The sequence below is a fragment of the Rana temporaria genome, chromosome 1 (genome assembly GCF_905171775.1).
Source record: "Rana temporaria chromosome 1, aRanTem1.1, whole genome shotgun sequence".
NCBI classification, from domain to species: domain Eukaryota; kingdom Metazoa; phylum Chordata; class Amphibia; order Anura; family Ranidae; genus Rana; species Rana temporaria.
The window spans coordinates 7,118,690-7,135,148 of NC_053489.1; the positions used below are offsets into that span (position 1 = coordinate 7,118,690).

At 46.7% G+C, this 16,459-nt stretch overlaps 1 protein-coding gene across 2 annotated transcripts; it reads right to left on the minus strand.

Annotated features, from left to right (window-relative positions):
- Positions 1-3,097: 3,097 nt before the first annotated feature.
- On the minus strand, positions 3,098-11,489 carry LOC120924769. Of its 2 annotated transcripts, none has more exons than XM_040335789.1 (3): positions 10,342-11,489; positions 7,343-7,419; positions 3,098-3,334 (listed from the first exon to the last, which is right to left on the minus strand). In XM_040335789.1, exons 1-3 carry the CDS (start codon positions 11,444-11,446, stop codon positions 3,329-3,331), a joined length of 1,188 nt encoding a protein of 395 aa, XP_040191723.1. In that variant the 5' UTR covers positions 11,447-11,489; the 3' UTR covers positions 3,098-3,328. The 2 variants fall into 2 exon arrangements, with proteins under 2 accessions (XP_040191723.1, XP_040191722.1); XM_040335788.1 differs by having other exon boundaries at positions 7,333-7,419.
- Between the last annotated feature and the right edge of the window lie 4,970 nt (positions 11,490-16,459).

Below are 16,459 nucleotides of genomic sequence, written 5' to 3' on the forward strand. Positions count from 1 at the left end.
ATGCCTCACTCTAATAGATAACTGGATGACAAAGAGTTATCTTAAACTCAACGGTTCAAAAACAGAACTTCTCCTGTTTCATGCCAAGCAAAATAATCAACCCGCAACAACATGGACACCCCCGGGAGAGAGAGGAGGGACGAGGGGAGAGAGAGGAGGGACGAGGGGAGAGAGAGGAGGGACGAGGGAAGAGAGAGGGGGAGAGAGAGGAGGGATGAGGGGAGAGAGAGGAGGGACGAGGAAAGAGAGAGGGGGAGAGGAGGGAAGAGAGAGAGGGAGAGGAGGGAAGAGAGAGAGAGTGGGAAGAGAGAGGGAGGAGAGGGGAGAGAGAGAAAGGAGGGAAGGGAGAGTAGGTAACAGAGAGAGACAGAGGAGGGAAGAGAGAAAGGAGGAAAAGGGGCAGATAAGGGAGGAGAAAGAGTGGAGGGAAGAGAGAGAGAGAGTGGGGAGGGGGGATGAGAGACAGAGGAAGGAAGAGCGAGAGAGGTGAGAGAAAGTGGGAAGAGAGAGAGGAGGGAAGTGAGGGAGAGGAGGGAAGAGAGAGAGTGGAAGAGAAAAACCCGAGAAGAGAGAGAGAGTGGAGGAAGAGAGGGAGATGAGGGAGGAGAAAGAGAGGAGGGAAGAGAAAGATAGGATGGGGAGAGAAAGATAGAGGGGGTGAGAGAAAGATGAAGAGAGACAGAGGAGGAAAGGGAGAGAAAAAAGGGAAGAGAGAGAGGGGAAAGAGAGACAGAGGGGAGAGAGAGAATGGAAGAAAGAGGGGGGAAGAGAGACAGAGGAGGGAAGAGATAGAGGGGGACAGAGAGCAGGGAAGAAAGAGAGGAGGGAAAACAGTAACCGAGGGTAAGAGAGGGAGAAGGGAAAAAAGAGAGGGGGGAGGGAAGAAAGAGGGGGAGAGGAGGGAAGAGAGAGAGAGGAGGGAAGAAAGAGAGAGAGGAGGGAAAAGAGAGAAAGAAAGGAGGGAAACAAGAGATAGAGGAGGAAAGAGAGAGAGAGAGCGAGAGCGGGTGAAGAGAGAGAGGGGGAGAGCTAGGAAGGAAGAGAGAGAGAGAGAAGGGACGAGAGAGAGGAGGGGAGGGAAGGGGGTAGGGAGAGGTGGTGCAGAGAAGCGAAAGCTCAGGTGTCAGCATAGGCTAGAGCGAGGTTGGGCATCCGACATTCCGGTTGCATGGCAGATTAGAAGGTAGTAGGCACCAAGATCCAGAGTAGATTTTTGAATAGATGGCTTCTGCCGGGGAGAAGCTACAGTATGTTCCAGGCTGGTTAGACAATGGCTGTAGAATCTCCCCATCATTGTTGATCTTGTCTTCAGGTCTCTGACATCAAGACACATGCCACATCATGATCATTCTTAGGGGCCCCTGGAAATGAATTTTGCTGCAACATTCATCTGGAGGCATCTCAGTTAATGTGTAAACTTGACCTGCACTAAAAAAAGATTCCTGCCGCCCACTGATCATGACTGGCCTCGTCCAGAGAAATTTCCCAAATGACAGCTGCTTCTCCCCAGCTGGTAAGTAAACATGGGGGCGGGGTCACTCTACGGCATCATGCATAGGGGTCTCACAGAGACATCTGTGGTCACTCAGTAATATCACGTGTGACCCCCACCCCATGTGTGGATCGGTGGACAGATGTCGTCGTGATTGACACTGGATTTACATTGGGGGACATGTTTATTTATTTTTTATAAATGACTTGTCAAAAATTGTCTGTTTTTATTTACTTTTTACATATTTCTGGTGAATGAGCAGGGGTACTATGTACCCCATACTAATTCACATTGGGGCGGTCAGGATCTGCCCCCCCCCCCCCAAAGGCCATAACAGGCACTTGGGTACTGGCAAAAAGTGTGTGCCTTTTTATTTACTTTTTTGACACTTTGTTGGTGAATGAGTAAGGGTACAATATACCCCTACTCATTCACTTGGGGGCTGGAATCTGGGGGCCCCCTTATTAAAGGGGTCTTCAAGATTCTGATAAGCTACCCCCCCCCCCCCCTTCAGCCCCACAACCACTGGACCAGCCATTCTCAACCAGGGTTCCTCCAGAGGTTGCTAGGGGTTCCTTGAGCTGTGGCTGATGAACCACCTATTTGGTGATGCCTACAGAGTTCAGGGTTCACCACCACTTAGCAAAGCCAGCACCAAATATATTTTTAACTGTCTTTAAGGTGCATTCTGAACACCACTTTAAGGGGGACATTCTTCCTATTGACCACCAATATAAGGAGCATTGTTCCTATTGAGCCCTGACGATTTAGTTTTGGTTAAGGGTTCCTCGAGAAATTAAAATAATTTTTGGGGTTCCTCTAGGGTTAAAAGGTTGAGAAAGCCTGCACTGGACCATGGTTGTGGCAAAGAAACCCTTGTCCTTATCAACATGGGGGCAATGTGCTGTGGTGGGGGAGCACCCCTCCCCCCCATGTTGAAGGCATGTGGCCCTCAATGCTCATCCCCTCTCTTTCCTGGCCTACCGGGCTTTATGCTCAGATAAGGGTCTGATATGGATTTGGGGGGGGGGGTTCTGCTCTCTGCCTGCTGCCATTGTATTAAATCGGGAGTTCACCCGAAAAAATTTTTTAACAGTAGATTGGGCCTAATTACGGGAAGCAGAATCGGGTGTTTTGATTAAATTCAATGCACTACTTACCTTTTTTGAGATAGATGTTCTCCCACCGCTTCCGGGTATGGTCTTTGGGACTGGGCGTTCCTATTTTATTGACAGCCCTCCGACGGTCGCATACAGCGCGTCACGAGTTGCCGAACGTCGGTGCGGCGCTATTCAGCGCCTGCGCACCGACGTTCGGCTACTTTTGGAAGCTGGTGACGCGCTGTATGCGACGGTCGGAAGGCTGTCAATCAAATAGGAACGCCCAGTGCCGCAGCCCATACCCAGAAGCGGCGGGAGAACATCTATCTCAAAAAAGGTAAGTACTGCATTGTTTTTAATCAAAACACCCGATTCTGCTTCCCGTAATTAGGCCCAATCTAATGTTAAAAATGTATTTTTTGGGTGAACCTCCACTTTAAGTTTTCTGCATTTGGACGTCTTTCTAAAACTATTATACAGATCCCACAAAACAAGACACAGCCACTTCCATTAATCTAAGTGAACATTTATTATTAACTCTTTACAAATATAGATTGCAATTATTAAAGAGATAGCTTTTAGTATTACAACATGAAGATTGTCCATGAGATTTGGAGGGGCTTCATCAATCACAGGTGTGGTTGGAATCCAACACTCCTCATGCAAGCAAATGAAGCCCAGCTGGTCCATGATGTTTTAAATTCAGTCCCCCGTCACCCATCGGCTCCAGGTTCTGCTACCTCTGAAGAAGAAAAACAAAGCGATAAGACCAGAAGAAGGTGAAGATCATGAATGGGAAATGGAAAAAGGTGACAATAAAACAATTGCTGAGACATGATATAGTGAAAGTTATTTCTCTTGTAGTGATGGTGTTTTGGAAGCCATTTTTCCCCAGCTCCCCTTATGCTCTCACTCCCACTGTGCTGTCCAGTCCCCCCACTGCTCCCTAGCTCCCCCATGCTCTACCCCCCACTGTGCTGTCCAGTCCCCCCCCCCACTGTGCTGTCCAGTCCCCCCCCACTGTGCTGTCCAGTCCCCCCCCCACTGTGCTGTCCAGTCCCCCCCCACTGTGCTGTCCAGTCCCCCCACTGCTCCCTAGCTCCCCCATGCTCTACCCCCCACTGTGCTGTCCAGTCCCCCCCCCCCCACTGTGCTGTCCAGTCCCCCCCCCCCACTGTGCTGTCCAGTCCCCCCCACTGCTCCCCAGCTCCCCCCATGCTCTCTACGTTGCAGATAGAGAAAGGAGCTGTGTGTTAGTGGACGTCCTGACTCTCCTGTAGTCCAAGGGAGGGGGCGAGCACAACACTCCACACCAGGGAGAAAGCCTGGCATTACTGTGTGGAGTTACAGACAGAAGAACAGGAAGTGAGGATTTCTCAGAAGAAATAAGGACATTTGAAAGCAAAATGGAAGGATGAGGTAAGTGAAGGAGGACTGCACTAAGGGAAAGGAAGCTATTTACCACTTAAGGACCCGTTTATGTACATATATGTCCTGTTTTTAAAGATGGATATCTCGGTAACGGCAGCAGCCGCTGCCACAACCGAGATATCCATCTTTTCAGTGAGCGGTATTGTAAACGATAACAGTGGTCTCCGCGGTGGATTCGCCGCAAGATCACCGTTATCGGCGGCGGGAGAGGGCCCCCCCTCCCGCCACTCTCCCATGCCCTCCGGCGCTTACCGGAGCCGTCGGCAGCGGCGGAGGCGATCGGGTCCTCTCTCCTGCTCGACGGGGATACGAGTGAGGGCAAGATGGCCCCCACCCATCCCCATAGCAGGGCGGAAGTGACATCAAAACGTCACTTCCGCCCATGCTTCTTAAAGCATTATTTTCTTGTTGTCATTTTTTCAAATGAGACATTTTCTTTTTTGCATTTTTGTGTAAATATTAGTGTTGAGCAGAATATGCCATATTCGATTTCGCGATATATCTCGAATATATATTCGAATATTCGAGATATATTCGCTAAATTCGAATATTCGTGATATTTTATCGAAAGTAAATGATTGCGATTTTTCGCTATTGCGAATGCGAAAATAATTGCGATTTTTTGATAACTGCGGTAGGAGCACTCTGATTGGCTCAGAATATTCGTGATATTTTATCGAAATATCGCAACATGCGAATGCGATATTTATTGCGCAATTTCGAGAAATGCTGGAGGAGCGCTCTGATTGGCTCAGAATATTCGTGATATTTTATCGAAATATCGCAACATGCGAATGCGATATTTATTGCGCAATTTCGACAAATGCTGTAGGAGCGCTCTGATTGGCTCAGAATATTCGTGATATTTTACAATACAAAATAATTGCGAATATTCGGCAAATGCGGAAGGAGCACTCTGATTGGCTCAGAATATTCTTGATATTTTACAATAGAAAATAAAAAGTGTTTTGCATTGGTGGTGATTCTTTACTCTATCCATCTGTCACAGCCATTTGTCAATCAAACACCTTGAAGATTGAACACGTTCATGCTGCATGCTTTGGACTTTTTTTCACTTCACATATCAGACATTTTTATGAAAGATTATTTTTCTATTATTGGGACTATATTTCTTTATATATTTGTTTCACTGTGTATTTCACAAGTTATTTGCACTTGCTTATTTTATAATTTGCCCACATGTCTTGTCACTAGACATATTTTTTATTCTTGTAGAGCGACTCCATTTTCTGTCTTGTATTAATTTATGTTGTATAACATTTTTGAGTTGCTGCTGTATTCTCCCCTTTTTTAAGGTATGCGCAATTTTTTCCTTCTTACAAAAAATAATAATATCAAACATACAAATATTCATAACATACACATACACAAAGCCCCCCCCTTTTGCATCAGAGACAATCAGAGTTCTCCTACCACAGTTATCGAAAATTCGCAATCATTTTCGCATTCGCAATAGCGAAAAATCGCAATTTTTTTTTTTTTCAATTTGGCAACATAAAAGGATCGCCTCAGCTTAGCTACTCGGCCCAGGGTCTCTAATCATACCAGCAATGCTTTTAGACGTCGATAGGATGTGATCTGTTTTAAAAATCAAATTGAAAAAATGCGAATATTCGGAATTGCGAATATTCACCGCGAAATTCGAAATATAGCGCGATTTCTCGAATATGCTATATTCGAGTCGAATATTCGCAATGCGAATATTCGTGAGCAACACTAGTAAATATGAGATGTGAGGTCTTTTTGACCCCCAGATCTCATATTTAAGAGGACCTGTCATGCTTTTTTCTATTACAAGGGATGTTTACATTCCTTGTAATAGGAATAAAAGTGATCAATTTTTATTTTTATTTTTTTCAGTATAAAAATTAATAAAATAAATAAAAAAAACAAATAAAACAAAAAACGAATTTGTTAATTCGCCCTGTCCCGACGAGCTTGTGCGCAGAAGCCAACGCATATACGTGAGTAGTGCCCGCATATGAAAACGGTGTTCAAACCACACAAGTGAGGTATCACCGCGGTCGTTAGAGCGAGAGCAATAATTCTAGCCCTAGACCTCCTCTGTAGCTCAAAAGATGCAACCTATAGAATTTTGGAAGCTATTTAGGAAAAAAAAAATTGTACCTTTACAGCCCCTTTAAAGTGGATGTAAACGGACATAAGTTTTCTCCTGTTTGTCCGTTTATCTCACTGAAAAAAAGAAAAGAGGATTGCTCAGAGCTGGATTAACGCTTTGTGGCAAGACTGGGCACAGATGATAGGAAATCTTAGGGCTAGATTCACATAGCCCGTCTTAACTTTGCGGCGGCGTAGTGTATCGCGTTTACACTACGCCACCGTAAGTTAGCGAGGCAAGTACATGATTCACATAGTACTTGCCTGCGTAAGGGCGCCTAATTCAAAATAGGCTGAGGGGGCGTGTTTAATGTTAATTTTGTTTGACCTGACGTGATTGGAACGGCACATGCGCCGTCCGCCTACATATCCCAGTGTGCATTGCGGCAACGTACGCTGCACGGGCCTATTGGTTTCGACGTGGACGTAAATCCCTATTCACGGACGACTTACGCAAACAACGTAAAATATTCAAATTTCGACACGGGAACGACGGCCATACTTAACATTACTATTCCAGCTATTTGATGGAATAACTTTAGGCCTGATAAAGCGTTACGTAAACGGCGTATCTGTACTGCGTCGGCCGGGCGTACGTTCGTGAATAGGCGTATCTAGTGATTTACATATTCTACGTCGACCACAATGGAAGCGCCACCTAGCGGCCAGCCTAAATATTGCACCCTAAGATAGGACGGCGCAAGCCGTCGTATCTTAGATAGGTTTAAGTGTATCTCTGTTTGAGAATACACCTAAACTTAGGTCGGCGCAGATTCCGAGTTAGGCCGGCGTATCTACTGATACGCCGGCCTAACTCTTAGAGAATCTACCCCTTATACATTGTGACAGCAAAAATAAAATGAAAAAAATTTCGGGTTTACATCACTTTAAACCAAACTTATAACTTTTCTTCCCCCGCGTGCCTCCTCCCCTGATCTCTCTGTCAAAATCAGTGGCACAACTATAAGCTCCATCCTTGTGCGGGGGGCGGGGGATTGGTCGGAATTTCTGACAGAAAAAGTCAGATGGAGCCTACACACGGTCGGAATATCCGACCAAAATCTCCCATCTGACTTTTTCTGTCGGAAATTCCGACCGTGCGTACGCGGCGTTAGTTGCTGTCCCTGCTTGACAGTAAGATTTAGACGAGACAAAATATGATCAACAAACCGAGACAAACCAAGTCTGGAGGTTGCGTCATCCGGAAGTAGGCCCTTGGAGGAGGTGGGTCCTGAGTACGCCTGGTCTTCGCCGGACCTGCCAATGAAAGAGGTGGAGTTATATCATTCTGATGATTCCTGACTTTATCTCAATCTGTTATGTTAATTTACAGCTAAAAATGCTCCATAAACCAAATATCACTTGTGTGTGTGGAATGTTAAAAGCTGAACTCTGGCGGCTGGTGCTTACGTTTTTTTTTGGGGGGGGGTGCGGCAAACAAACCCCTACCAGGTCCGCACTTCTCCCGGTCAACCCCATCCGCCTCCTGTCCTGATTGGCCGGGAGGAGGAGCCAAAGACAATAGCGAATATTGATTCGCTAGTGTCACAAGTGGGTGGGTTCAGTGTGCCCTGAGCCTAACCTTTTTCCAGCCAATTAAAGCCTCAGGCTCCATTTAAGTGGCTTGAAAAAAAACTCATAGAAATCTATGGGCCAGATTCTCAGAGACTTACGTCGGCGTATCAGTAGATACGCCATCGTAAGTCCAAATCTGCGCCGTCGTAAATTTAAGCGTATACTGGAAACCAGATACGCTTAAATTAGGCTAAGATACGAGCAGCGTAAGTCTCCTAAAATAGCGCCTAAATACCGCCTGAAAAACTCCTGCCCAGCATTCTCAATGTGAAAGCCCGAAGGCTTTCACACTGAGGCGATGCGCTGGCAGTAGAGAAAAAATCTCCTGCAAGCAGCATCTTTAGGGGGGGAGAGGAGCGGCGTGTATACCGCTCCTTCCCATTTAGAACAATGGGAAACCGCGGTAATACCGCCCGCAATGCGCCTCTGCAGAGGCGCATTGCGGGCGGTATTAACCCTTTTCCGGCTGCTAGCTAGCTAATACCACACCGCTAGCGGCTGAATCCCGCAGCAATTCCAACGGTATAGCGCCGCTATTTTTTACGGGCGCTATACCACCACCGCACCTCCTGCCCCAGTGTGAAAGGGGCCTTAGTGAGGATGGCGGTGACCTGCCACGATCAAGGGATTGGACTCGGGGGGGGGGGGGGGGGGGCGACATTGCGGGCACCTAGGACAGGTAAGTGTCCTTATCAAAAGTCAGCAGCTACAGTGTTTGTAGCTGCTGACCTTAAAAAATAAAAAAAATTGCAGCTGGAACATTGCTTTAACATAGCTCTAAGGCAGGGGTCTCAAACTGGCGGCCTTCCAGCTGTTGTAAAACTACAAGTCCCATGAGGCATTGCAAGGCTGACAGTTACAAGCATGACTACCACAGGCAGAGGCATGATGGGACTTGTAGTTCCGCAACAGCTGGAGGGCTGCCAGTTTGAGACCCCTGCTCTAAGGCCTTCGTACACCAGAGGACAATCATAGGTTAACCGATGAAGCTAACTGATGGTCTGTCATGCCTACACACCATCAGTTAAAAAAAAACGATCGTGTCAGAACGCGGTGACATTAAATACAACGACGTGCTGAAAAAAACGAAGTTCAATGCTTCCAAGCATGCGTCGACTTGATTCTGAGCATGCATGGATTTTTAACCGATGGTCGTGCGTACTAACGATCGTTTTTTTCCCATCGGTTAGGAATCCATAGGTTTATTTTTTAAAGCAAGTTGGCTTTTTTTTAACCTAAGGTTAAAGCGGGAGTTCACCCATAAAACAATTTTTCCCCTTAGATGGATGCTCGTTCGGTCTAGGGGAATCGGCTAGTTGTTTTAAAATATAATCCGTACTTACCGTTTTCGAGATGCATCTTCTCCGCCACTTCCGGGTATGGGCTGCGGGACTGGGCGTTCCTTCTTGAATGAAAGTCTTCTGAGAGGCTTCCGACGGTCGCATCCATCGCGTCACTAGTAGCCGAAAGAAGCCGAACGTCGGTGCGGCTCTATACTGCGCCTGCGCACCGACGTTCGGCTTCTTTCGGAAAATCGTGACGCGATGGATGCGACCGTCGGAAGCCTCTCGGAAGACTGTCAATCAAAATAGGAACGCCCAGTCCCGCAAGCGGCGGAGAAGATGCATCTCGTAAACAGTAAGTACGGCTCATATTTTAAAACAACTAGCCGATTCCCCTAGACAAAACGAGCAGGAAGCTAAGGGGAAAATGTGTTATGTACGGGTGAACCCCCGCTTTAAATAACCTATTGGGCCCACACACGATCGGTTTGGACCGATGAAAACGCTCCATCAGACCGTTGTCCTCTGGTTAACCGATCGTGTGTACGAGGCCTAAGAATACTTGTGGGTAGATTCACATACAATGGCCTAAAATTAGGACGGCCTAGTCTTTTTAGGCTACACCGCCATAAATTATTTAGGCTATTAGTGATTCTCAAACCACTTACCTTCAAATTTTCGGCGGCTTAGCCTAAAACGAGCGGGCGTAAGCGTGCCTAATTCAAATGACTGGGAGGGGGGCGTGTAGTATGGAAATGAGGCTTGACCTCACGTTTTTTGACGTTTTTTTACACTGCGCATGCGCCGGGCGACTACATTTCCCAGTGCGCATTGCGGCTAAGTAGGCCGTACGGGCCTATTGATTTTGACGCCGACGTAAACGACGTAACTCCCGATTCGCGGACGACTTACGCAAACAACGTTAACATTTCGAAATGTGCGGCGAGAACGGCGGCCATATTTAACATTGGCTAGGCCACTAGAGCATAGCTCTAACTTTAGGCGGCCTATCCCTTACGGAAACGACTTAATTCGACGGCGTAGGCCTGGCGTACGTTTGCGTTCTGTCGTGAATCGGCTTATCCCCTCATTTAAATAATCTACGCCGGCCGCAATGGAAGCGCCATCTAGCGGCAAAAAGAAACATTGCAATCTGAGATAGAACGGCGCAAGCCGTCCTATCTTAGCTATGTTTAAGTGTATCTCTGTTAGAGAATACACTTAAACACAGGCCGGCTTAGATTCAGAGTTAGGTCGGCTTATCTGTAGATAAGCCGGCCTAACTCTTTGTGAATCTACCTATTGGTTTGCAGGTTATTACCGTTCAGGGCTCGAGAACTTCTCTTTCTTTTTTGTCTCCTAAAATCACTCTTCATTTTTCGGATAATATCCTTAGCCTCTTTTTCCTCCAGCCGTTTATACTCCTCGATCAAAGGTGATTCCGCTATAGCGCAGGCCGTCAGGCTGTTTAGAAGTTGCTCTTTCTTGATCTCCAAGCCACCGTGATTAGGAAGATGGAAGGCAAACACCAGATGGTTCCACACACTTAGCACCTTATACTCTTCATCTCTGAGATGAATACAATAGCCGTTCTCTATATAAAATTTACAGGGTGGGTGGCATGTCTTCGGACCAGGATCCTCAGCAATCTTCACTTTGAGAGAAATCGAGGTGGATTCTGGTCTCCAATACACTGTTTTATCCTTCAGGTAGATAAAACCATGCTGGACAGTGGGAACATTTGAGAGGTTCCTGAACTGGTGGCTCCGGTCAGGGCTGTGCACCAATATATAATGCGTAATCTCCTGCTTGTACAGGTCAGTACCCAGAATTCTCAGCCGCGGCTTTTCACCCCCACAGTGCTGAGTCCGGTACAGAGACAGAAGATCAGATAACGGGAGGGAGAACTTGAAGTTGCCATACCGTGAAGCAGATTTATCAAATGCCGGAGAGTTGGCAAATTGAGATTTGATTTTTTTCCCGTATTTTTTAGCCATCCAAGATGGGAGAACTTCCTTGGCTTCCTTGCATGACTCTTTGCGTGCCTCCCTAATGTCTTCTGGTGCGATTTCTGCACTCCAGAATAAGAGGTCTCTAAATTCAGGACGAATGTCCCGCATTGTTGTCTTAAAACGCTCCTCATCATAAATTCCATCCATAGAGGACTTGCCAGTGACGTGCTGTAGACGGCGGACTGGAAACTCTTGTTGAATGTGCTCGAAACTATGAGGTCTCATATTTTTCAGGGTTTCTAACATTTTCTTCCCACTATCATTAAGTTCCGTGCTTTTTTTGGTCAAGGTTTTATAAACCTTCGTGATAGATAAATGTCTCCCCTCTACAAAGTGGACTGGACTTTTTTTTGAGCTGAGAGAGTTCTGAAGCTCCATGTTCCTGAAGTCTCGTGAAGCTGATAGCACTGCCATAGTTACTACTTCTCTCCTGCGAACGTCTTCTCTCTTCTGTCTAGGCGGGCGTTGGAGTTATGTGTGTCATAAAGAAATGTTTTTATAGGTGTACTAACCACACCTAGAACTAGATCACAATGCAGAAACGCAAGTGAAAGTAAGACCAGGCCCTAGCTGCAAGCCAGATGCAGTCCTATGACAGGCTAGATTTGGCCCACGGGCCATAGTTTCTGCTCTATACTGAGTGGGTGTTTAAGCCTAGAACTAGATCAGAAATGCAGGACTGCAAGCAGGGCCGCCATCAGGAATTATGGGGCCCCTTACACAGCTTCAGTCATGGGCCCCCTGGAGCAGAGAACCGGGGAGCGGGGTGGGGGCTGCCGCGAATTGAGAACCGGAGGGAGGCCCTTTACAAATTATTAATAAAAATTAAAAATTAAAAAAAATTTATAAAAAAATATATAAAATAAATAAATAAACATTTATAAAAAAAAAAGGGGGGGGGGGGGGGGTTGCCATCCAGGGCCCTGGGGACCTCTGGGCCCTTTAACCACTTAAAGACCTTAGGTGTTTTTCAGATTTGGTGTATGCAAGACTAAAACAGTTTTTTCTGCTAGAAAATTACTTAAAACCCCCAAACATTATATTTTTTTTTTCTAACACCCTAGAGAATAAAATGGCGGTCATCGCAATACTTTTTGTCACACCGTATTTGCGCAGCAGTCTTACAAGCGCACTTTTTTTGGAAAAAATTCACTTTTTTGAATTAAAAAATAAGACAACAATAAATGTGGCCCAATTTTTTTATATATTGTGAAAGATAATGTTACGCCGAGTAAAATGATACCCAACATGTCACGCTTTAAAATTGCGCCCGCTCGTGGCATGGCGTCAAACTTTTACCCTTAAAAATCTAGATAGGCGACGTTTAAAAAATTCTATAAGTTGCATTTTTTGAGCTACAGAGTAGCTCTAGGGCTATAATTATTGCTCTCACTCTAACGATCGCGGCGATACCTCACTTGTGTGGTTTGAACACCGTTTTCATATGCGGGCGCTACTCGCGTATGCGTTCGCTTCTGCGCGCGAGCTCGTCAGGACGGGGCGCTTTAAAAAAAAAATTTTTTGTTTTCTTATTTAATTTTATTGATTTTATTATTTTTTACACTAAAATATAAAAAAAAAAAAAATGATCACTTTTATTCCTATTACAAGGAATGTAAACATTCCTTGTAATAGAAAAAAGCATGACAGGTCCTCTTAAATATGAGATCTGGGGTCAAAAAGACCTCAGATCTCATATTTAGGCTTAAATGCAAAAAAAAAAAAAAAAAAGGAAAATTTGTCATTTAAAAAAATGACAAAAAAAAAATTGTCTCTTTAAGAGGCTGGGCGGGACTGACGTTTTGACGTCACTTCCGCCCAGCAGAGCTATGAGGACGGGTGGGGGCCATCTTGCCCTCACTCCAGGCGGCAACATCGGATCTCCTCCGCCGCTACAGACGGCTCCGGTAAGCGGCGGAGGGCGCGGAAAAGCGGCGGGAAGGGGGGGCCCTCTCCCGCCACCGATAAAAAGAAAAAAATAATAATATAAAAAAAAAAGAATTTATAAAAAAAAGGGGGGTTGCCATCTGGGGCCCTGGGGACCTCTGGGCCCTTTAATAATAATAATAATAATAATAATAATAATAATAATAATTATATATATATATATATATATATATATATATATATATATATATATATATGAAATAAAAAAATATATAAAAATGTATTTATTTTTATATAAAAAAAGGGGTGTTTTCATCCCGGGCCCTGGGGATCTCCGGGCCCCTGGGGACCCCTGTACCCCTAAGAAAAAAAAATTGGCCCTTTAATAAAAAATATATATATTAGAAAAAATATATATTTTTTATAAAAAATAAATAAAAAAAAGGGGGGTTGCCATCCGGGGCCCTGGGGGCCCTCGGACCCCTGGGGACCTCCGGACCTCTAAAAAAAAAAAATGTCCCTTTAATAAAAAATAAAATAAAAATATATTAAAAAAAAATATATATTTTTTTTATAAAAAAAAATAAAAAAAATGGGAGTTGTCATATGGGGCCCTGTGGGCCTCCGGGCCCCTGCTGGCCCCCCCTTTTTTTTTTAAAGGGGGTTGCCATCCGGGCCCCTGCTGGCCCAGGGCCCACTACAACAGGGCCAGTTGTACTGGCCAGTTGTACTGGCTTATCAGCGGCCCTGACTGCAAGTGAATGTAAGATTGAATATTCTATATCAGGGATCTCCAAGGTTTTTAGTATGAGGGCCACATTGTATATTTAGTAAACATTTGTGGGCCATAAACCAGTCAGTTTTAAAAATCGATGACTAATAAATGAATGAACATGTTTTAGGATCTTTTTGGGAATCGCCATGATATGATTCGGAACAAAAGGGAGAGAAATTCAGGGTACTCCCGCTCAGTACGTTATACCCACATAAACCTCCCAAACGTATGACTATGTAGCGCCCCCTTTTCTTTTAGCATGGGCACTACCCTAGAGTTAGTGGGGAATGGGAGAGTTACTTTGCTCCCATTCAAGATTTGTACAAATTCCGGACGTCTGTCATTCCAGAATTGTCCACTGGGTCAGTCTGTGGTCCAGGGATACAGTGCCATCCCTGGCCAGCAGTTGGCGCTAGAGGGGTTCTGGCAGAGCAAGCTTTCCCAGCAGCCAATTAGAGGAGTTTTCCCTCGCAAGGCATGCTGGGGGAGAGTATATCTGTGACAGGGGTCATGTGTTCTAAAACTTTCGCGGGGTCCCTGTTCCAGGTGCGGTACCCACCTTCAGGGAACGCGCATCCATGGACCCCGCCAGCGCGGCCCACCTGGCCAAGGCTCAATACTGCCTTAAACCTCATCGGGAAGAAAAGGTGGACTTCAGTGTTTCGCTGGATTCCAGGATCTATTGAAAGAATCCCAGTCTGGGATCGGGTGTTCGGATCACTGACAGGTATGCTTGCTGTCATCCGGGGGCCCTGTTTAGGAAAAAGTCTACTGGGAGGAGTTGCTCTTTATTCACCTAAGTCCTTTATTGAAATTGGCCTGTGACCGAGGCCCTAGAGCCGGGTCTGTGAGACAGACCCGTTCCTCCCAGACGGTTCAGAGTGACAATTCGGCTGCCAGGCCTATCATAGGGGTCTGTCCGGGGGCACTTTGCCCACTCCGAGTAGAGTGGCGACGAGTTGCAGAAGTTGGTACTATACAGAGTAGTACTGACTGCTCCATTGTTATCCAGGCCTGATACCGCAAGGTTTTCTCCTCCTATCCTTTCATCAACCTTGTCCTTCCAAACTAATGTTGATGTTGGCCGTGTTGGCCTGGAAATAAAGCATTGAAAACCCTTCAATTACTGTCTGGACCTTCGCTCACTGTTTGTTCTACCACTGCACCCCTGGAGCCATGTCAGGGTAACTTAATTTGCCGATCCCAAATCAATCAGCGGCTCCTTCGGGGGTGAGCGCTACAACTATAAGCAAATAACGAATGACACCGATTTGGAGAAAATTTGGCCATGTTGGGCATTCATTAACAAATAAACAAATTAACATTCCTAAAAACAATAACCATAATTCAGTACCCATACAGTCTTGGGAGACACCAAAGAACCAAATTCAGGTTATGTATCTGTGTTTAAGTTTATTAAAAGTCAGCAGCTACAAAAAGTGTAGCTGCTGGCTTTTAATAAACTGACACTTACCTGCTCCTGCGTTCCAGCGACGCGCCGGCCGGGGGTCCGCTCCTCTCTCCCCCTCCCCGGCCGGCGTCTTCATTGTCACTGTGGGCACCCGGCCTTGACAGCTTTCGGCTTCACGGCCGGGCACCCACTGCGCATGCGCGAGCGGCACTGCGCATGCCTGCGCGGCCCGACGCTGCGCTGTTTGATTGGACAGGCGATCGCCTGGGACCTGTCACGTGTCCTAGGCGATCGCCTACAGGGAGGGGCTGACAAAAGGCGATATGACGTATCGCCTTAGCAGCCCCTCGGCGGAAGGAGGAAGTGGGACAGGAAGTCCCCTTCTCCTGAAGCCCCCACTCCCCCCCCCCAAAAAAAAATGACATGCCAAATGTGGCATGTAAGGGGGAGAGGAGTGGGTTAAAGCGGATGTGCCATGGGAAAAACATATTAAAAGCCAGCAGCTACAAATACTGCAGCTGCTGACTTTTAATATTAGGACACTTACCTGTCCTGGAGTCCAGCGCCGATCGCAGCAGAGGACAAGCGATCGCTCGTCTCTCTGCTGCTCCCCCAGCCATCCTCAGTGAGGGAACCAGGAAGTGAAGCGCTGCGGCTTCACTGCCCGGTTCCCTATGGCGCATGCGCGAGTCGCGCCGCGCCCGCCGATTGGCTCCCGCTGTGTTCTGGGAGCCGAGTGTTCCCAGCACACAACGGGGGGGGGGGGGTGAGGTGAAGTGACGGAATGCCCGTCTTTTGCCCGGCATTCCAGCCGGGCCGGAAGTGGGTGCGAATACCTGTCTTTAGACAGGTATCTGCACCCCCCTCCCCCCTGAAAGGTGTCAAATGTGACACCGGAGGGGGGGAGGGTTCCGATCAGCGGGACTCCACTTTAGGGTGGAGAACCGCTTTAAGAGGAAGTTCCATTTTTGGGTGGAACTCCTCTTTAACGATCCCTAGCTGCACAACGCCAGCTCTGGGACAAACACAATTTACCACAGATGCCTGCGAACCTAACTACCTGCAGCCCAGCAGGGCAGGTGAGAGCCCATCGTATTGCACCCAAGCATGGACCCCCTGGGGCATCACCCTCCGCACCTTCATCCTAAAATTTCTCAACTTCAGGGATAGAGATGAAGTTCTTTGGACGGCCAGAGTGCATGGGAACCTAACACATCAGAACACCAAACTACTCATCTTCCCCCGATTATTCCATGGAGACCCAGAAATTAAGAAGATTGTTTGATCAGGTTATAGCAGCCCTGCGCACCCGTGGCATTTGACACAGCTTTCTCTTCCTGGCCTGCCTGCGGGT

Coding starts and splice junctions, on each gene's coding strand:
- LOC120924769 (XM_040335788.1), bottom strand. CDS start 11,446: ATGGCAGTGCTATCAGCTTCACGAGACTTCAGGAACATGGAGCTTCAG. Junction 7,420..10,341: donor AAGTTCTCGAGCCCTGAACG/GTAATAACCTGC, acceptor TTTCATTGGCAG/GTCCGGCGAAGACCAGGCGT. Junction 3,335..7,332: donor TCCAGACTTGGTTTGTCTCG/GTTTGTTGATCA, acceptor TTTCTTCTTCAG/AGGTAGCAGAACCTGGAGCC.